The sequence below is a fragment of the Aspergillus novofumigatus genome (assembly GCF_002847465.1).
Source record: "Aspergillus novofumigatus IBT 16806 chromosome Unknown P174scaffold_6, whole genome shotgun sequence".
Lineage (NCBI taxonomy): Eukaryota > Fungi > Ascomycota > Eurotiomycetes > Eurotiales > Aspergillaceae > Aspergillus > Aspergillus novofumigatus.
Genome location: NW_020194279.1, coordinates 1965306 through 1985826, shown reverse-complemented (window position 1 = coordinate 1985826; position 20521 = coordinate 1965306). Strand labels below are relative to the sequence as shown.

The 20521-nt window shown below is 50.3% G+C and overlaps 5 protein-coding genes across 5 annotated transcripts; 2 read left to right on the top strand and 3 right to left on the bottom strand.

The window, feature by feature from the left end:
* Window positions 1-851: 851 nt before the first annotated feature.
* On the bottom strand, window positions 852-2281 carry P174DRAFT_462512 (putative cyclin-like protein (Clg1); the record flags this gene model as incomplete). Its single annotated transcript, XM_024830131.1, has 2 exons — window positions 852-960; window positions 1017-2281. 2 exons carry the CDS (start codon window positions 2279-2281, stop codon window positions 852-854), a joined length of 1374 nt encoding a protein of 457 aa, XP_024680618.1.
* Window positions 2282-7406: 5125 nt separating this feature from the next.
* On the bottom strand, window positions 7407-11255 carry P174DRAFT_444037 (forkhead domain protein). The gene has a single exon (XM_024827986.1). It carries the CDS (start codon window positions 11145-11147, stop codon window positions 7734-7736), a length of 3414 nt encoding a protein of 1137 aa, XP_024680617.1. The 5' UTR covers window positions 11148-11255; the 3' UTR covers window positions 7407-7733.
* Window positions 11256-12123: 868 nt separating this feature from the next.
* P174DRAFT_256868 (uncharacterized protein) lies at window positions 12124-13299 on the top strand. Its single transcript, XM_024821476.1, has 2 exons — window positions 12124-12767; window positions 12835-13299. The coding sequence occupies exons 1-2, from the start codon at window positions 12302-12304 to the stop codon at window positions 13119-13121; spliced, it is 753 nt and encodes a 250-aa protein (XP_024680616.1). The 5' UTR covers window positions 12124-12301; the 3' UTR covers window positions 13122-13299.
* Window positions 13300-13828: 529 nt separating this feature from the next.
* P174DRAFT_374092 (cyclic nucleotide-binding domain-containing protein) lies at window positions 13829-15070 on the bottom strand (the record flags this gene model as incomplete). Its single annotated transcript, XM_024822555.1, has 1 exon — window positions 13829-15070. The coding sequence occupies one exon, from the start codon at window positions 15068-15070 to the stop codon at window positions 13829-13831; it is 1242 nt and encodes a 413-aa protein (XP_024680615.1).
* Window positions 15071-18870: 3800 nt separating this feature from the next.
* P174DRAFT_374103 (carbohydrate-binding module family 48 protein) lies at window positions 18871-20280 on the top strand (the record flags this gene model as incomplete). Its single annotated transcript, XM_024822557.1, has 2 exons — window positions 18871-19256; window positions 19326-20280. 2 exons carry the CDS (start codon window positions 18871-18873, stop codon window positions 20278-20280), a joined length of 1341 nt encoding a protein of 446 aa, XP_024680614.1.
* Window positions 20281-20521: the final 241 nt, after the last annotated feature.

Sequence of the window (20521 nt, the reverse complement as noted above, 5' to 3'; positions counted from 1 at the left end):
CCAGGTCCTCGATCCGCAAGAGGGCAGTCAGCACATGCTGCAGTACCGAAGTGTATCCCGGCGGGTCTGATCAAAGCACAAGAAAACAAAATATGTTCCTCAACCGAGACGGACAAATGCAGGAGTAGAATGGGGTCAAATCCAGGATGCAGAAATATTAACGCCATTGCTCGTCGTAACGAGTGTAGCCGGCGATGGGAAAGAAAAAAATGTACCGAACCAATGGAAAGGAAGAAAGCGATCTATAGATGACAACCGCCAGAAGGAACGCTGAAGCCCAGAGAACACGACAAGCATAAAGAGGTAAAAAAGAGAAAAAAGCTGATAAAACGGAACCATTAGAAACGGACAAGAAAAGTCATGATCGTTCGTGACCTGCCTTACTCCAAAGACCAGAAGATGATTGAATCAATGGAGTAATATGCGACACGATGAGCAATCACTCTTCACGGGCGACGAAACGAAGTATGAAGCCGAGATGAAATGAAGAGATTATGCCGTGTCGTAAATGCACAGAAAAACTCTGTATCGTAGATGGGGATGGACAGAGTTGTTCCAATATCGCAAACTTTTTTTTGTTGCTTTTCACTTTTCCGACATGGAACAATGACGGTGGATGGCCACAGGTACTTTTCCGGCAAATGCAAAACAATAAAAACTGAATATGGGAATAGGGCATGTTGTCATCGCAGATGGAGACGGTATTATCAAAAATGGATCAGAAAAATGGTTGAAAATAAAGGAATGGGAAAAAGGAAAACCAAGAAGTCAGGATCGGAGAAATTCGGAGAGGCGTTGGGCCGACAGTGAGAAAAAGGCAGACAGCCATGGGAGACCAAGGGGCCACCCTTCTAGGCGACCATAGCCTGCATTGGACCGAAAGCATTCGCACACATGTAGTGTTCGACATGCTTGGCACAGTACAAGCATCCGCAGGATGAACCGTGTCCTGTCCACACGCTTTGCGCAAAAGGTAACGCGTAGGACGGCGTATGGTGGTAAGACGGGGTTGCGACCGAGGCGCGGACTGAGGCATGTACTGCTGCGGCGGAGGAATCCAAGTTCGTGTGTATGGCGGCGGAGGGTTGGCATACGTCCAGGGTCCGACAGCGTAGTAGTCGGGAGTGTTCGGGCCGCTATGGGGAGCAGAAGGAGGCGAGTACTCAGACGCGGCGGGGTTGAGCCAGGAGTTCTCGTAATGGGAGCTTCGCTGATACTGCGGAGGGATCGGTCCCTCGGGAGACAAGAGAGGCTTGGACACCATGTGGCCCCGCGAGACATTAGTATCAATGGGGGCAAGGGTGTGACGCGACTCCTGGGCTCTAGCAACCGCCTTTGCACGCCAGGTCTCCCAGTGGGAAAGCCACGATGCGAAGCCGTCCTGCTTGTCATGGATACGCTCGTGGAGCTTCCACTCGAATGCGAAGAGCCACTCCAGTTCCATGGAGTTCAACTCGCCGACCGGGATGTTGCTGACTTCGGCCCATGACTTGTTCTGGAAGGTGTTGTCATCCAGAAACTTGCTTCCCAGGAGCAGGGCAACAGTCAGCATGCGATAAACCTGTCCACTGCCAGAGGTGTACACCTTGGCTGAGCAAAGCATACGCATTCGGCTGGCCAAGTAGTAGAGACCCAAAAGGATCGTGGAGCTGGGGAGGCGAGTCGAAGAAAGGATCTGGTAGACGTATTTCCGAAACTGGGGAGGGACCGATGTTCCTGGGTAGACGCTTCGCGCGAAGTCAATATCTGCTATGTTGATCTTGGTGATGTACAAAGCATACATTCCCTGAGCCATCTCGGCCACAAAGTCGGACATCTGTTCCATCTCATAATCCAAATGGGCGGCTACACCTCCGGTGGCCTTCTCCTCTTTGCGTTGTTGTTGTTCGGGCTGCATCATCATATCTTGGCGGCGATACTGCGGTGGAATGGAACTCTCCATCGGGGGCAATTGTAGGCCGGCACGGAGCGGAGGCAGCACGTTTGTGGAGGGTAGGGGGCCGAACGATTGGTTCAACGCGGGGTGAGCAGTGGTCAAATCTCTGCCATTGTGCATACGGTGGGCGGATGCTGGGTGCAAGTTCATCGGAGCCGGCTTTGAGTAGTGGGCGGATTGAGAGTACTGCTCGATGAATTCGCAACCATTCTGCGTATAGCGGGGAGGAAAGGCAGAGTTGTTGACGATGTAGAAAGGCTGCTCATTTTCCATCCTGCCACCAGGCAGGATGTGAGGAGGAGTTGGAGGAAGGCCCTGGAGGCCAGCGGCGAAGAAAGAGGGCATAGCGGTTATGAGAGAAGAAAGAAAAGAGACCAGTCCAGGACGGCGAGGGTAGACGATCGAACGCTATAGGGGGAAATAACGGTCAGTAAAAGACACTCCAGCGATGTGAAGAGCGAAGCAAACGCGGGATAGAGCGTCAGTATAGAGAAAGGAGACCAGATACGAACCGTCTACACGTCCGCCAGGCCCTGATCCTGGGGAGAGCGATGCTCAGCGAGCCGCAGCTCTGTGTTTGCCGTGGTGAGATTCTCTAGTTGAATGACATGGAGAGGAAATCCAACTAAATTAGAAGTTGAAAGGTCCACAGAGAGCACGAGAGAAGGAGCAAGAAAAACAGCGATCGTGAAGGGCGTGTTTTGTGTTTGGCTTCCTTGACTGTCGGATCCTTTCGTGCGGCGAGATTTGTGTTATTCCCTCGCGGCGTTGCTTTCCAAGTAGAGCTACTGGTCCAACACGAGACACTCAACAAGCACGGTGCTTTTTTTTGGATTTGAAGAATAAACAGCGGATGGTCACCCAACGACGCGGAACGTGCCTCAAGGACCGTTAATAGTAGAGGGCGACAAGAGTAAGGGAGAGAGGGTTCGTGGAGCCAGGAGTGGCTGGGGGAAGAACGACGGGGAATTGTAGGGGATCGGAAGAGAAAAATTAATTTTCTTTCCCTCGCGCCAAAGTGAAAAAAGCCCCGGACCACGATGACAACGACACTTAGTGAAAAGCTCGTTGAGAGAAAATGACAAGAGGAGATGAGAGAGATGAGACAGGGAATTCCACAAGCGAGAACTGAACAAGAACAGAGAGTTGAGAGGACGGAGGACGGAGAGGCGAAAGAGGAAGGGATGGACAGAGAGGAAGAGAAGGATGGGGCAAAGGGCAGTAGTAGTAGTAAGAGTACGGAGTAGTGTAGGCGTAAAGCGGTAGAGCGGTAGAGAGAGAGCGTAGTGGCTGGATGGATGGAGTTTAGTCGGAAAGGCGTAGCGGAGTCATGTTGAGGAGTTCGATGTTGAGATGATAGTCATAGTACTGTAGTAACTTATTTTATTTTTATTATTCCTTTTTCCTTCTTTTTTTCCCTTTTTCCTTTTTTAGGTTAATGATGAATAATTATCAACAGCAGCAGTACTCCGTAGTCTTAGCAGAAAAATGGATCATGACTATTATTACTATGGAACATGAATGATGATTTCTCTCTGGGTTTCTGTTGATTAATTTCTTATGCGCGGGTCTGATTTTGATTTTGTTTGGTTTTGGGATTTTTCTCTGACTTGGGTCCATTAAGCCATTTTCTGTAAATTTCCCCAGTATCCCAATTCCTTTTCTTTCGCCAGTCTGTGATTCTATGACTCTAGTGACAGAGGACTTGGGGCCGGAACAGGTTTGAGTGTGTGTTTCTGGTCATATAATTACAGTACTGCTACTAAGGCAATAGTGAACTCTGGGAGGTCGGAGGGTGTTGGCCGGCAAAGTCAGGAGGGAGGATCTGACCAGTAGGTAATGAGAATGACAACTGTGTAAAAAAAAAGGGAAAAATAGAAAAGAAATACATAGAAATAATAAAAAGATCGTAATAAATGGTAGGCAAAATTTTAATGCAGATTATTAATAATACGCATGCCTCCACACCACCCAGACACCCAGACCAAATGAAAAGGGTGTTCTGGCTGCTGGGAGGGCGGGAGAAAAAAGAATACTACGGAGTCCTACCAGCAGTTATGACGGTCCCGTAGAAAGGGGTCCTTCAATTGCTTTAGAGTTTTCTCTCAACTGCAGTTACACAGAGTGCTTTTGGATCATACTACGTACCATCCAATTGAAAAGGTGCTTTAAGAGATAATTCATAAAGGTAGCCTCCGATCGTCCTATTGAATCTGCTGGATGATCAATGTGAGGTCAAGTACAGAGTAAGAGGTAATCAAAAAACAGAAATCCTTTTCCTCGGCGCGTGGTAGGTACTGTGTTACTCGTACGACTCCGTACTGCAGAAAAATTCTAGATGGCCTACCAGAAAATCACCTAGAGGCTGTGGGACAAACCATGGAAGTCGACTTTGAGGTCGAGATTCAACCGGTGACTCGAAGGAAAAATGAGTCGTAGCACATATACCAGGATGAACTATGAGTAGTACGGTGACTGTTCAACAATATATTCTGCTTCACATATATTATTTCAGGAAAGTGTCATTAGATGTAATTGAGAGTGCCGCAATGTCCCTGATCACCCTTGCTATCAGTCAAATTAATTTCCATGTGTTAATAACACTGTACAGTGTGCAGATGTTCGGGGCTTAGAAGCCTCAAAACGGGGCATCAAGTGCCACCTGGATGGGTCACACCGGTGCTAAAACTAAGGTAAAAGGCCCAGGTGGTGGGCTCACTGGGTTGCCCTAACCCCTTGCAAAGTTAGGTTACTGGGTTACGTTGGCGTTCTGGTTGATTCCTATTTCCTCAAGAGTGTCTGCTGGTACGTAAGCGGTAAGGTACTTGGCTGGTAGTGGTACGGAAATTGGCCAGAATTGAAGGGAAATGAGCAGCATGACTAAGGTAATATCAAGTTGTGAATAATTTCTTTTCCATCTTATTCGAAAACGTCGAGGCAAGGCAACAGTGCCCGTCATAATGTTAGCCATCGATGATTGCAGGTACCCATCATCAGCGTCATCATTGTGATCTTCAAAACCAAGGTCCAGCAATGACAGGCAGCAGAAAATGAAGGCGGTGCTTGATGCAGGCTGCCAGTAGTAGTACTGGAAGTGAGAACAGTGATGCAAGTCGTTGTCACACACAGACCAGTCATGGAGACACTCCCGTAGGGGCCGTACCCCTCCGAGGTGCATGGTCAGGGTAAAAGTCACCAGTAGCGTCTGGTCTCAGAGCCTTAGTGCTAATAATAAAAGACTCGCCTCGAACTCAAATTCGGCCAGATTGCCTAGTACCGACTGGTTCGTGCACCGCATTCCCCGTGCTAAAATAAAAAACGTGTCTCAGTGGTACAGTCCAGTTACCAGACTAGGCTCATTTAGGAAGGGGATTGCTGATGACCAAATGTCGGCGGTGACCGAGTGCAGAATTGAGTGTAGTCGGCTTTGTAGCACTGGCAGTGGGTGCTGCTTGTTGATATTCCATAGAAGGCAGGGAAGTCTTCCCAGGGCGAATGAAAGAGAAGAAACCAGTTACAATCATCCTTGATTTGGAAGTATCATCAAGATGACAAGATAAAAGCAAATTGGATGTCTGTGATGATATAACACACCCAACCTTGTCTTCGGTATGACACTATTGCACCAAGGTGGCAACAACGAAAGTACTCTTACAGTACTGTGATCAGCCTCAACATGAATCAGGCATTGACACCGCTGCTTCCACCCAAATATCAGGCTACAGAAACCAGAAAGACCCATCCTATCGGACACCATGCTTTGACTCAACTAAGAACTTTGGATCTCCCCGACCTGTTGCTGATGTTGATAGAGGGGGAAGGGAATAGTCGCTGCATTCCACTTCCGTTCCTCAGCCAACAACCCGATAACATGCATCATCAGCGGAGCAACCAAGGCAGTACTAGCCGCTCTCTTGATTCTCCAATTTGTCAAGTGCCTACGCATCCTAGATACTTACTTGTTTGACAGTTGGTACTTATCTACATTGTACCTTTCTGCGTAGCCTCCCCAAGCCTAAGCATATGCCGTACAACCAACGCAGAAACCCAGAGGCTTGTACGGGACCAGCCAACGAAGGATTGAGTCCGAGGACTCCTTCATCTGACTCACTCTCACATCATAATGCAGTCCTGGGGTGCCTAGAAATGACCCCAAAGGAGACGTTGCGTCGACCCTGCTTCTGCCTACTACTACCTGGGCTATGCTGATACTGGTTGGACCGGATAGATGGATTTGCGGAAGTGCATAGAGTAGGTAAGTTTGGCAAAACAATATCAACGATCAGATGCAAAGTATCCTGCGCCAAAAAGATATCCAGATTTCTAGAATTTTCAAACTGTCGATCTTAACACACCCGAGGGAAGTACATCATCTGCTGAAATATATAGCAGCTTCAGGCATATAGCCAGCATTTTGAATCTGCAGTCCGCAGGGAATAATGAAAGATATCCCTGAGTGAAACGGAACGAACGACTTAATTATTGAACTTTCCGTGAGTTTCATTCAGACAGTGGAGAAGACGGAGTCCCCATCTGTGCTATCTCCAAAACAATCCTCCTCTACGAGGGATTGTGATACCCCAAAATCACGCACCCACATACTCACATATCCCCAAGGAGTACCGTATCAAAGAGGGGTAAACAACCGTCACCATCAGGCTTCCATTTCTGCCCGAATAATATTATCTTATAGAGATAGATAGCCTGCGCTGTGAGCTGCGAGAAGACTCCCAGCGCCTAAGCGGCAAATCCAACCCCTGGACTATCGATCTACTGCATGGCACGACCGATATGGAAAAGTTTGAAATTTCCAATGCCAAAGTGGGATGTGACGAACGCCCACGCCTTGACATGGTAAGGTATCTTACTTGGTTCCTGAATATTAATACTTGCCTAGTTTTACCGGCATAGAACAGAGTACTCGTGCTCCAATCCATCCTGATGAATGGCGAGTTGGCCTCGTTAATCTAGGAGGTATCTATGCTGCAGGAATTCATACGTTGATTTACCTGGTCTGCCCTCAATTCTCAGTACCCCGGAGATTTTCCTAGCCAGTTGCCATTGCCACCATGTAGATAATTGAACTTGTGACTTGTCACGGTTAGTTTCGGTGCTCCCATAGTTTCTACGATATTCTGTCTTGTGTTGCGTTTTCTGCAACCCCGCTATAGGGAATATCCGGAGCGACTGAGGTGGGGGATGGGGTCAGGTACAACTGTATGAGCAGTCTACGGAGTAATCTACGGACAACAGGACCCGACATTCGTAACTTAAAATGTATTCCTCAAACTCAGGTCAGAGATCTCGTTAGATTCGTCTATTTACCGGATCACTCAAAAACAAACTCCTAGCTTTTCCAGCCCTGGAACGATGAAGTCTACCCACAGCATTCTAGCTTGTAGGTATTGCAGTATCACAACCATAGAAAATCGAATAAGAAGAAAAGAAGAGCATTTGACGCTCATAACAGAGTGGATATCATCGACTGAAGGAAACTTCAGATAAGAGAATAAATGGGGGAAAAGAAATGAGAAAAACCAATCCAGGTGGAGGGCAAAAGATATCACAGAGTAACAATACCCTATAACTCCAGCAGGAATACTCAATAGATGAGTACCTGGCGCTGATCTTCGTTCCAATCACATACCTTTTATCAACACCTTTCCGAGTACGAAGAGTATCAAATGTTGTTCTCCAGAGCAGTCATAAACATAAAATCTCGTTTCGTGAAATCGTTCAATCAAGACGGCAGTCATAGCGCCAGAAATGATGCCAGGCTCGCTGCCGCAACACACATTTACTGGTCTCTCAAGCCTCCAATCAAGGTGCGAAGTGCGTCCAGAATGACAGCCTCGTCCTTAGGCTCCCCGCCAGGGAATGAGCTCTCCGTCGCGTGGCCCAGAGCACGAGCCCGTGCGCTCTTGAGGACTTCCTTGATGTGATTCTTGTCCTCGTAGTCTTCCAGGAGAACAGCCTCAAAGTCATCAATGGCTTTGCTTGCGCGCTCCTCAAACGACACAGATTCGGGATCCCCCATCGGCGTGGGGCCAGCGTTCATGGGCGCAACATTATAATTGGGTTGCTGTTGCTGCTGTGGAGGCTGCATCGGTGGTCCCGGGTTCGGTGGGAGATACTGCTGTGGTTGCTGAGGGTTTCCCGGAGGCGGAGGTGGCATATGCTGCTGTTGTTGAGGCGGTGGCGGTGCGGTAGCGTTGTGTGGAGGGTACGGTGAGTGATGTTGCGACTGCGAGTGCATCCCTGGTTGTTGCTGCGGTTGCTGAGGCTGCTGAAACTGAGCCAGCTGCGGTGGGGGATCGGAAGCATAGGGTGAAGTATATGTAGAAGGCGTAGTCTGAGCAAAGGCGGGCGGAAGGTTGTTCCGCAATGGACTGGGGATGGGGAAAGGGGCCGAGGCTGGGACCGCCTGCGGCGGAGGGTGAGGAGGAGGATAGGGGTCTTGATGACGAGGAGGAGCGGAGGGAGGTGCTGTAGCAGAAGAGGCAGGAGCTGGTGTGGGAGGAGCATATGTATTCGGAGGCATGGTCGGGAACTGGAAATGTTGATTCGCCAGATTCGCTTGTCCATTCTGTGGATTTCCATAGGATGGGTTCAACGGTGGCATGTATTGCGGGGCGGAAGCCGGTACGGATGGAGGCTGTGATGGCGGTGGAGGTGACGGACGTCTCTTCTTTTCCTTTTCGACGGATGCGCCCGGTCGAAGTTGCCACGACCATCCTTTGCCATCTCGTTCGGCGTGCATGAACAAGTGGCTGTTGCCGTTCAAGTTGTGCCGTACACTGGAGGTCCAGCCCTCGGTCTCGCACTTGAAACGGAAATAGGGGTATTTCAACTTCAATGCGCGATAGATCTGCTTCAAGGTCATCGGCGTGCCTGCTTCCGTGAGGGCGTCGAAGATCAGGACAGCGTAATTGTACGGAGGCTTTGCCAGATCCTCCGGTGTATAGGCAGACTCGGGAGGGTAGTTGGGAGAGGGTGACCGTGAAGGTTTGCGCTTCTTGACCGGAGGAGCCTTGATGAACTCTTCCGGGCGTTGTTCCATAGGAAATGGGCCACCCTCAGTAGAAGGCAGGGGATAGTCCATGAGCGTTCCGTCCGGCTTCTTCCGCTTGGTGTACTTGCGCTTTTCCGGCTTCGACCCGGGAGACTCGCCCTCGCCAGGAAGACTCGGTGTAGCGGCTGCAGTGCCCACAGTTGATGTGGTTGAGGTTGTCGTCTTACCGGCTTTGGGTCGATTCAGAGGAGGAGGAGTGACGCCTCCGTTGGCTTCCCGCTTGGCAGCCAGTTTCTGCTCCCTTGCCAACTCTGCACGTTCGCGCTTGGACATGATGCCGTCTTTGGGAGGTCGCCCAGGACCTCGGCGACGAACAGGGTGCTGAGCGCCGTCTCCGGTGCCTTCTATCGAAGGTACCGGTCGTGAAGGGTCGGATTCTTTGGTCTTTAGAACGAGCTTGGTCGGTTTGAATGAGTCCTTGTTTTCAGCACCTTCGCCCTTTTCCACAGCTCCTTCAGCGTCATACTCAGCGCCGGCAGATGCCTTGGCATCCCCGTTCTCTTCTATCGATGGCTCCTCGACTCTGTCGGCTCCAGTCTCGCCAATTGGTACATCTGGCAGCAAAAATCGTATGCGCACTCCGCCGATTTGTATGTAATCACCACTATGCAAAGGACGGACTTGACCGGGCGATAGCCAGTCAGCACCGATAAAAGCACCATTTCTGCCCATCACTTCCATCTCAAATAGGTTTTTATCAAAGTTGTAGGCAATCTTGACATGTTTACGTGAAATGCCTCGGTGTCCAGCGGCACTACCGTCAAGAGTAGCAGGAGGGTGAATGGGGATGGTCGGGCAAGCGTCGGGCGAGGGTAGGAGAGCGAGCGCATCTACAGGCTTTGCATCTCCGTTGGCTTCGTGCAGCGATTGCATCGCAAGCGCATTGTAGTCGGTAGTGGATTGCAGTTGAGCCGGCGTCGCATGTAGCGGAGCACCCGCTTCGGAGGAGTGCGACGACCTCCGACTGAGACGTTTAGGAAGATGAGCCGGAATGTCAGGGTCGAGTCCCATGATACCACCTCGGTCGCTCACAACACTTCCTATCATGCCACTGCCCTCATGTTTTACCCGAACCGGCGTGTGCGATGCATTGCCACCGCTCGAACTTTTCGCCCTTGATGTCCTGATCGCCTGCCTGGCCTGAAACTCCCGTTGATGCGCCGCCCGAGCTGCTCGTACGTCTCGCCCTAGGATAAAAGAATAAGTGTTGCAGTAAAAATGTCCGTCGTCGAATTCTAATTTGGCAAAGGCCTGGATGCGCGGTTCCGATCCACCCAACGAGCCTGTACCGTCCTGCAAATGACCTGCCGAATATCCCAGTGCAGAGAGGTCAGCAGATTGGGACAGATAAGCCGACGTAAGCATCTCATTGTCGAAAGGGTTCTTTCCGGCAGATGCGATATCGAATGGTGTGAAAAGATCTGAGTCGTTCAGGCCCGTCTTAGAGAACATCATAGGATCCGTCAAACCCTCTGCAGGATCCGGCGTCTTCATCACAGCATCAACTCCATGATTCCCAGATTCCTCGGATTTCGGAAACGACATATCAGCGGGTCTATCTTCGCGATTTTTCTCTCCATCTCCCGGCAAGCGTGGTAAGTCAGTTGATGCGGAAAATTGGTCTCGGCCGGCGGCCGACTCTGCGGGCGCAGAGATCTCTGTAGAGACGTTTGTCGATCCTTGGCCACCCGCAATTTGTTCTGAGGGATTATTTTGAGAGCTTTCGGTCGGATTGGGAGGATTATTTGTCGAGGATGAGGATTCTGCAGGTTGTGTTTCGGTGCCGGCGGGAGGCGCAGAAGATTGGTTGCCGAGGAGTTGAGCCAGAAGGGCACTGGCGGCGGACTGGCGGCGGAGATCGTTCTGATGATCTGGCTGAGCGCCGGCGAGATCGTTTCCTGCATCACTGGGCTCGGACTTGATGCCATTCATACCGGAGGAAGAGGTTAAACCGTTGGAAGGAGAGACAGGACTGTCAAAGGTAGAATCGTGCAGAGCGCGGGTTGCGGAGTCGCTGCGCGGGGAGAAAGGGCCGTCGTCTCGCTGTTGCTGGTGGTTCTGATGTTCCTGCTGTTGCTGCTCTTGGCCCTCTTGGTGATGATGATGATGAGGGCGGCCATAGTCGAACAGGGACGACATATCTGGACCTGCATCAGGAGGTCGATGGCCCACCGCTGGCGCTGTCATGGTCTGCGACGACGACATGACAGGCTGCTGGGTACTTTGGATGCTCGATGCTGTCTAGGAGGAGACGGACAGGCAGGGAGAGGAGAAACAGGGCGGTGAGAACAGGAAGCCATTCAGAACGGAAGTTGGGCTGGGGAAGAATGGACAGAGACCAATGCTGATTGGAAGGACGCGAAGTTTTCTGCTGTTTTTTTCTGCCGGCTTCTCGCGGCGGTACTGGCCACTGTCGTTCACCGTAATCCCGAGTAACACACCACTAACATGCAGCAATCACTCAATTACTTTTGAGTTTGTGCCTACGGATATTTGTGTTGATCTCAGATCAGTCCTGAAGATTGGCACAGAAGAAGTGGGCATAAGGATGAAAACTTCATTGACTGTAACGCTCATATTCTGGACTCTGTAGAGTATGAAATTTCTTTCTCGAGGCCCGCCCGCCCATGTTTCTTTCGCTCTGAGGAATCCACTTATTTACTACGGTCCGCTGCTAATTCGTTGAGATGATTGAGAAGACTCAATCCTATCCTATTTCCGACCTTTGCTTCCATGGGCCTAGAAGTGAACTACGCGCTCTGAGATTTAGCTTTTCTGACTATGTCTGCATGGTCAAGCCGTCCTCAATCCGTGGTAGCTACAGTAGAATGATGAAATAAGTAGTCCGTACTCGGATAGATCCATCGCTACATCGTGGAATCGATATGCGGCGGAACTTCGATTAGATTGTTACAGAGAAATACCCCTCTAGTATTCAGATATATGACCGAGACAAAAGCTCTTCAGTGTAGAGGACTATATAGAGGACTATAAACTGTTGATTGAGGTTATGTCGTACTACTCCTTCACCACCTATTTCCACAGCGCCACAGCATAAAAGACCACCATTTCTGCACCTGTATATACTCACGGAACTTAGTACAGAACCCAAGCTCTAAAAGTCTCAAATCAAAATATTCCACACGTTGCATATAGAATGTATGTCTATGCCAAGAACTATACTCCATCAGCTTCCATCCGAGGAGTCTAGTCTAATCATCACCATACCCCCAAAACAGCATTAAAACCATCTCGAACCTAAGTACAAAGAATCAGACGAAAAGGGACAAAAGATGCCTCCCAAATCCAAAAAGGAAACCCCAAGGCCAAATCCCAACCTCCAGATCAGCCAAAACCCAACTGGCCTCCCCTCCGCCCCTCATTCCCCATCAGACCTTTCCCTGGAATCCCTTCTCCACGACCAAATCTACCTAATCCGCAACTTCCTCCCCTCCTCCCTCTGCAAAACCTACGCCTCCTTCCTAACCTCGCTCCCACTCACCACCACCCCCGGCAAACCCAAAAAGGGCGAGGCCGTCCGCGTCAATGACCGGTTCCAGGTACAGGATGCCGACTTCGCGGAGAGGCTGTGGAGCGGGACTGCGCTGAGGGAGCTGGTGAGCGGTGCAGTTGACGAGGACGAGGATGGCGATGGGCGGCCACGCTCAAACAGGGAGATCTGGGGCGGGGAGCCGCTTGGTCTGAATGCGAATATTAGGATATATCGGTATTCGAAGGGCCAGTTCTTCGCGCAGCATTGTATGTTCCCGCCACCCACTCTTTGTCATTCGTCTCTTTGGGGATAGATGGGCTGATGAATTGCTAGACGATGACTCGAATGTGGTTACGTTCGAGTCCCCTCAACATAAGCCGCAGCAGGCTCGCACGACCTGGACCCTCCTCGTCTACTTGACGAGCTGTGCCGGCGGGGAGACAGTCTTCTACCCTGAGCCGACCCGTGCGAATCGCAACCCGGAGCCTATTGCTGTGGCGCCAGAGGTGGGCATGGCGCTGCTGCATCAGCATGGAGAGAGGTGTCTTCTGCATGAGGGCAGGGAGGTCACCGAGGGCGAGAAGTGGGTTTTAAGAAGTGATTTGGTGGTTGCGCGGTGAAAGATGTGAGCTGACTTTTGTCTGCGTCTCACCTGTTGTTGATAAGATTCTACGTGCAAGAGGCTGTTGTGCTTATAGAGTTGCTTATGGGCGTGAGCCTGGACTTCTCTGGACCCAGTCTGATCATTCAACAAGCGGTATTCATGTCAGATATATGTTCAGAAATCAAGCCGAATAGGACTGGCTCGTCAACAGCATTCAGTGTATATTTGCATAAGAATGAAACTATAGAGTCACAATACAGGATGTTGCACACCGTCCATCCTTCAATGCTCATCAGACAACCCCAAAGAAATAGTTTCGAATAGCAGCCACTGAGATGTAATGGTAACAGGGACGTCTGCAATGTTTTACCCCCATAAGGGAGAACAGAATGATGGATGCTGGAAAGAGACAAGGACAAACCCGGTTTCGGCTCACACGAGCATCAAAGTCGCACAAATGAACCGTTATAAAACTTAATCCACAGTGTGATCCCAGCACTTGAAAGGCAACCTACTATGTCGGTAACAAGACAGTGAAACCCGAATGATCAATCGGAAAGCTTCTCATGTTCATCGCTTCATATTCCCAAGACCAAGCCTGCCTTTACCTTGTCCGTTGAGCCCAAGAAAGAACGATAAACGAGGTACAAGAATAAGAACTAAAAATGATGATGACCAAGCATGTCTCCACTTCAACCACTTTATCCTATCTATCGGATCGCATCACGAGGGCGAAGGCTTCGCGGAGTATTCGGCCCTCCTCATAATGTCCTCCACAGGCCCCAGTAACCGCTTGAACCCATCTCGACCAAGTCGTGCAACTTTGGCGTCGGTCTTGGCGACTACGCTAGCGGCACGAGGTTTGTCGTCCAGCAAGGCGAGTTCTCCGAAAAAGTCGCCCCTCTTATACGACTTGACGGGGCCCTCCACGTCCTTCTTGAAAGCTTCCGCCTCCCCAGACTCAAGCAGATAGAAAGCATCGCCTGGAGCGCCCTCCTCGATGATCGTAGAGCCAGCTGGGTATTTAATCGCATCGAGCGCGTCGGCAATCTTGGCGCGCTCATAAGGTTTGAGAGAAGAAAGCAATGGCACCTCTTCCAGGAAAGCCTCATACATGCGGCGTCGCTGGAAGGCAGAGTCCATGAGAATCCGGCGGAAAGTAATGCGGTCCAAAGCCCAAAGCGTGCTCTTGGGGTCTGCTGAGACAACAGTCGCGGCTCGGGGTGCGTTGTACATCAACGCTAGTTCACCAAAGGAGCCCCCAGGACCAATGGTGCTGACCTTGTTGCCCATACCATCAGGGCCTGGTTGGACTGAGCCCGCGGCGTTGATATACACATCGAAATGGCCATTCTCCACGATGTAAAAGTAATCACCGGCATCTCCCTGGGAAATCACCTTGATATCTTTTGCAGGAATGGGTTTTTCGACCAAAGCGTCAAGTACAGTCTTGAATTGGTCGTCGTCCAGGTGAGAAAACAAGAAGTTGTTGCTCACAGCCGTCTTCAATCGCGAAAGCTGTTCTTCGGTCTTCGGATGACATGGAGGCGTCCAGCTATCTGAGCCAGCAGAGGTAGGATTCAGGGACTCGGCGGATACAGAGGTACGGCGGCCCAGCGCATAGTTGTTAGGGAACCCTTGGTTGGCGGCTGCCGTTGGGCGAGCTCCTCCAGGAGGTTCGGGGTGTTCGCCTTGACCTTCGCTCCCCTGACCAAATCCTGCATCAAAGGGCCGATTGAACTGTATTCCTTCACCACCTTCACTGGAGTCATTGCCTCCAGGGAACGTGTTTCCAGCTGTGGGCGCTGTAGCGGCGGAGTGTGCACTGCGGAAAGTGGGATTGGTCGGTGACGTCACCTCATATTCTTCCTCCTCGGATATCTTCTGAATCGGAGAATATTTGTCGTCTTTTGTGTTGACCTTAAGGAACGGGTTTGTACCCGGGAAAGAAGAGCTATCAGCCATCCTGTGGGCTGTAGGGCCGGAGATGGTACAGCTCCGGCCAACTTTGGAGCGGGGGAGGTAGAGAGCTCGGTTGTTGCGGGCACAGCTGGTGGAAGGACAGAGAAGAAAGTGGTCTGTAGGAAGTTAGAAAGCAAGGAAGACAGATCTTGAGCTCCAATTGGGAAGATAGCGGATGAAAGGTCTTTTATGGAAGAGAAATGTCGGAGTTGGAGCAGCAGAAGATGGTGGTGAGGAGGGGCGGGGAGTTGAGAGAGAGACGCACAGCAACCGTCTCCGCCAAAGACTGGGTGGGTATCTCAAGGTGAAGCCTAATTGGAGAGTTTAAGAACGCAGCGACCCGAAGATGATCGTATGCTTCCTTCTACAGCTCCTTCTCTTTGAGTAATGAAAGTAGGAGAACGCGCGATGGCTTTTTTCTTGTTTCAGTGATCCGAGAGAGACGAAAGAAGTTGCGTACCCAATTTGAAACAGGAAGTATTGGGCAAGGAATGATAAACAACAAGTACGACAAGGAAGAAAGGGAAAAAGGGACAGTTGAAGCTTGAGAAAAACGGAATGGAGCTACCGACCTAAACTCTGTCTCTTATATTGATGGGTCGCGTGAAGAGTTTCCTGAGAGATGGACGTATGATGACTCGAACTGAGCCGAGACAAGGATTCAGAGAGATGACACCCGGTAGCCGAGGTGAGACCGTCCAAGCAGATAGGGGCAGGGGTAGTAGTAGTAGTAGGAGAAAGAGGCAAGAGAAAATAGAGGGGAACTCTTGAGCAAAGTGGAAAGGAAGATGGGAGAGGAGCAATACCTAAAAAACTGATTCAGAGGGGTCGCAGAAAGGAGGAGGGGGAATCAGTGGAAAAGGCGGGGAGCAGCAGGATGTGACGGAAAGCTTGCTATGGCTTGTGCTTCTACATTTATCCAGAAGACGATCAATTTCAATAAGAGCAAAATCATATTATAAGGTGCTCTCTCCTTCTAAGTGTCAAGTGTTCTTCAGCTACCTAGCTATCTGCCATAAGATCTACTCATGATTATAGCGAGGATAGACGTGATGGCAAGTCGTCGGCTCCTGCATCACACCAGGTTAGATCGACGTCACGGATTGCCCCCTGCTAGACCATACACTACGCCAATAGTCGATGGTGCATTCTGCAATAGTCTGATCTTGAACAGACGATAAGAGGTTAAGGAGGGAATAATCAACGCCTAGTTAAAGAAAGGGATCCATCTGACTTGGTTCTTTCCTTCTAGTTATCCAAGAAAAGCCAACAATGAAAATCGTGGGACGGAAGTTCCTATTGGAAATGTGACTTCCAGGTGTCTTCTAGAACGTTTGGACGGGGCCTAAAAACAGATTAAGAGTTTAGAAACGTCCCCGAGGACTCCGCTGAGTATCTAGATTGCCCACAATAGGGGGATGGAAAAGGGGGAATAGCATAGAGAGAAAACTTTCTATTCTTCAATTCCAGAAGTTTTAACATAATTAGCTCTATAGTTATGCCTACTCTCAGTGATACTTACCACCCGAATAGGGCTTGAAGTGAATGATGAAGAATTGTGTGGCGAAAAGCTATCAGCTCCAAGCTTGGTGAGGTCATGAGTATCCAACGTTAATAATCGCTGACGTCTGCGACGGAGTATCGGCTCCGGATCTTCATGGATTTCTGGTACCAAAGTACCGCTGAGTGTCCGTCCCAGTGAAAGAGGTTGACCACATTCTGACTCTTGAGAGTTTCTGGTTCTTGCTGAGCTTCCGCCCATGGATGGATGTCTCGTTACCTAGGTAGCTTTTGCTCTAGATGATGGTTGATTGTTACCCAAGATCAAGGCTGGACTTGAAGACTAATGCCTAGGAGCGATTGGTTCATGGTATGCTTCTTTTCTAAGTTGGGATGGATTTTCCTCCTTGGTGTTACTGCTGGAGCGCTGTGTTCTTTCGAGGTAATCAATCTTTGCAATGCTTCCTAACCGAGGAGAGTAGCATGAACGTGCGGTGAGTTTAATGCAACAAACAGGCAATGTATGGCGTGTGTACAGTCTACCTTAGTGTGGTGTATCCGAGCAGGTGATAAGCAATGGCCGTTTTGACAAGGTTCCTGCAGCTCAGTTTTGAACACCTAATGTACCTCGGTCGCATCAGGAATGTATAGTCCGACAGAAGATTGATTGAATGATGCATCTACTTGATAATATTATTGATGCGCCTGTTGAAATTGAGGTGTTATTACTAAAGCGTATTGAGACTGCAAGGTCAATTTTCATTAGACTTGTCCTGCCGCTCTACTGAGACTAAGGTACTGCTGCACAGTGAAAAAGGCAGTACAAAGCACGTACAGTCTCTGTCCCGAGTCCAGCCCATCACTGATGAGTTGTACAATGTTCATAATGATAGAGGCACATAAAAAGCCATTTCCTCCGAGACCATACATACCCTCGTGGATCTCCCGGATAAGCAGCATGTCTCGTTTAGCTATAGCTTTTAATCACTGATCTTCTTCATTCTTTCGCTTTTGAGATAAAGCGGTCTAGACGGAGTCTTCATACCTCGAGCAAAGAACCGGGTAGTTCACAAGAGAAGCGAAAAGTTCGACTGCCAATTGTCATTGATGCTATCGAGGCCTATCAGAATCCTTGATTGAGGCCGACCGAATCACCCAAAAGGTCTGTGTCACCGCCACCCCGCTCAAGTTAAAGCTCTAGATTCCCCAGCGCAAAAAAAAGGTGGTCACCGCGCTCGATTTTTCCAGCCTCTCAAATATCTAATATCTCATAGCTTGGCTGAGAGCCACAGTACAAAGACGAAGGAATTATAAAGAGGATCTGTCAGACAGTGTGTCGGCACGTTCAATAAGAGGCGCAACGCGGAAATTGAGGATCCCTTGCTTCTACAGCTGCAGCAAGTCTCTGCACAACCCAGCGGAGTACTCGTTCGTCCGACTATCATACATCGCCGCCAGTCTACAGTGTATGTCTACATCGCGCTGGAAGATGGGAAGCTACACGTTCCAATGGTGAGTCAATGGGAGATTTCCTTTCTTAAATCTCGTAGAATTTGAGCTTCTTTCTTAGCTGTGGTCTCCTGCGCCCCAGGCGATCCAGGCGATCGAGGCCCTACTTCGATGGCTAAAGTCGGGAACTCGGTACACGGAGAACCGTGTGTGGATTTGATGGCTGACTGCTTTCTCGCATATGGCTTGATTATAGGCCACACCCGGCGAACGAGGTATTTGTCACAGGCAGCTTTGATGATTGGGGTAAAACGGTGAAGTTGGATCGCAATGGTGCTGTCTTTACGAAGGAGGTCCAACTCCCATCTGCAGACGAGAAAGTGCATTACAAGGTAGGTAGCGATCTGAGATCATTTCCTTTCCCCATTCACTGCTGTACTTTATTTCAATTACATTGAACGTCTGTCAAATTGACACAGACATCTGGACAACCGTATTATTGCATGGATCCATCTTTTCTGTCTGCCTACGCTTCCCCATCCCCTCAATGACGCTGGAAGGCTTTCCGCTTACTTCCACTGACGTCATATCACCGCCTCGCTCTCACCTTGGTTTCTTTGGCTCGCCCAGCTTCCAGTTTTTGACTTATAAGACAACCTTCAACGTCAGAGTATCTCTCGTTGTGGACCTAACTAACAAATTTTATCTGACTATAAAAGTTCGTCGTCGACGGCATTTGGACGACGGATAGCACTGCTGCTGAAGAGGACGACGGAAGCGGGAATATCAATAACGTTCTCTACCCCGGTCAACTCAAACAAGCATCAAATTCTCCACAAACCAACGGTACCACAATGGCGACTGTTACTCCAGAAGTGACCGAAGCGGCAATAGCGGCCGGTATTCACAAGGATACCGAGAAAAAGGCCAATGAGGCAACCATCTCATCCGCCGCCCCTGAATCGACAACTGCAGAGCTTGCCAAGGCTGTTCCCCTTGAACAGCGATCCAACGTGCCCGGTACTTTCCCAGAGACTCCTGGACAAGAAGCAGAAACATTTTCCGTCAACCCTATCCCGGCTTCGGGTACCAGCGGCAATCCAATCAGTCTGAAACCTGGTGAGAAGGTACCCGACCCCAGCACTTACACCCGCAACACCGTCCAGTCTACTGCTCGGACAGATCCTGCCGGCTACGCGCAGGATCCCAGTGCTGCTACTCTTCGCGAGGGCCTGCCAGCGTCCCAGTCGACGGGAGCCAGTGACCTCGCAATGCCTCCTGTTTACGGCAACATGATCCCTGAATCAAGCCTCCCCATGGGTGAGCCCAGTCAGGGATTCAGCGATCCTGGTGTTACCATCCAGTCTGCAGCACCCACCTCCACAACCGCCGCTCTTGCTGCTTCTGTCCCACTCGAGTCTCAGAGGCCCCACGGGACCGCTGAGGATGTAGCCGATGAGGTTCCGAAAGTCGTGAGGGAATCGATCGCCGAGTCCCACAGAGATCCCGAGGCCGCTGCAAACAAGGAGGCTGTCGAAGAGAAGAAAGAAATGGAGAATGAACTCCAAAAACGAGTCACCAAGGAAGAGTCTAGTGGTACACCTGCTCCGAGCACCACTGCTGGTATTGGTTCAACTCAAACGGGCGGCGGAGCACCTGCCGATGAAGTGCCTGAACCAGTGAAGCACTCCATTGCCGAAGCCCACAAGGACCCCGAGGCCGCTGCTAATCCAGAGGCCGTCGAGGAGAAGAAGGAGATGGAGGATGAGCTGCAGAAGACAGTCCCCAAGGAAGAGCATGCCGGTGCGCCTGCTCCCACTGCCACTGCCGCCACCACTGAGACCGCTCCTCGAGCCACAGGAGTCGAGCGTGAATCGCAGCCAATGTCTCCCGGTGCCGACACCCCTCAAGGTCCTACTGTCACCACCGGTGTTGCTTCAGCGAAGGCCCCGGAAGTTTCTGGTCCTGGAGCTGCTCCTGGGGCTGGTGCCAGAACCGGTCAAAGTGAGGGCTCCACAACAGTCATGCCTAGCTCAATTCCCGATAAAGCTGCCGCTCCTTCTGAGCGCCAAACCGAAGGAACCTCGGCCCCTTCACAACCTACGACGGCTCCCGCCACCAGCGCTCCTCAGGCACAGACAGCAGGCGCCACTAACGGTCCGTCCAAGCCAACTGGCCAACGCAACGGCACGAGGAATGGGATGAAGGAGGAGAAGAAGAAAAAGAAGAGCTTCTGGTCCCGGCTCAAGGAGAAGCTCAAGTAGACGCACACAGGCCCTGTTGTTGGGCAAGAATGATGGATGATACCAAATGGGCGGGTTGATTTCTCTGGATACCTCTATTGCTTACTTTGTTCATGACGACTTCGTATACCTCTTGCTTGTTTGTCTCGTTCCAAATGGTAATGGTCGATAATACAATGAGCTGCAGATGATTTCTCACTTGCGTTGCAAAGCTCCAATAATATTGCCATTGTCATGACATGGATGATAACGAGGTATTGTA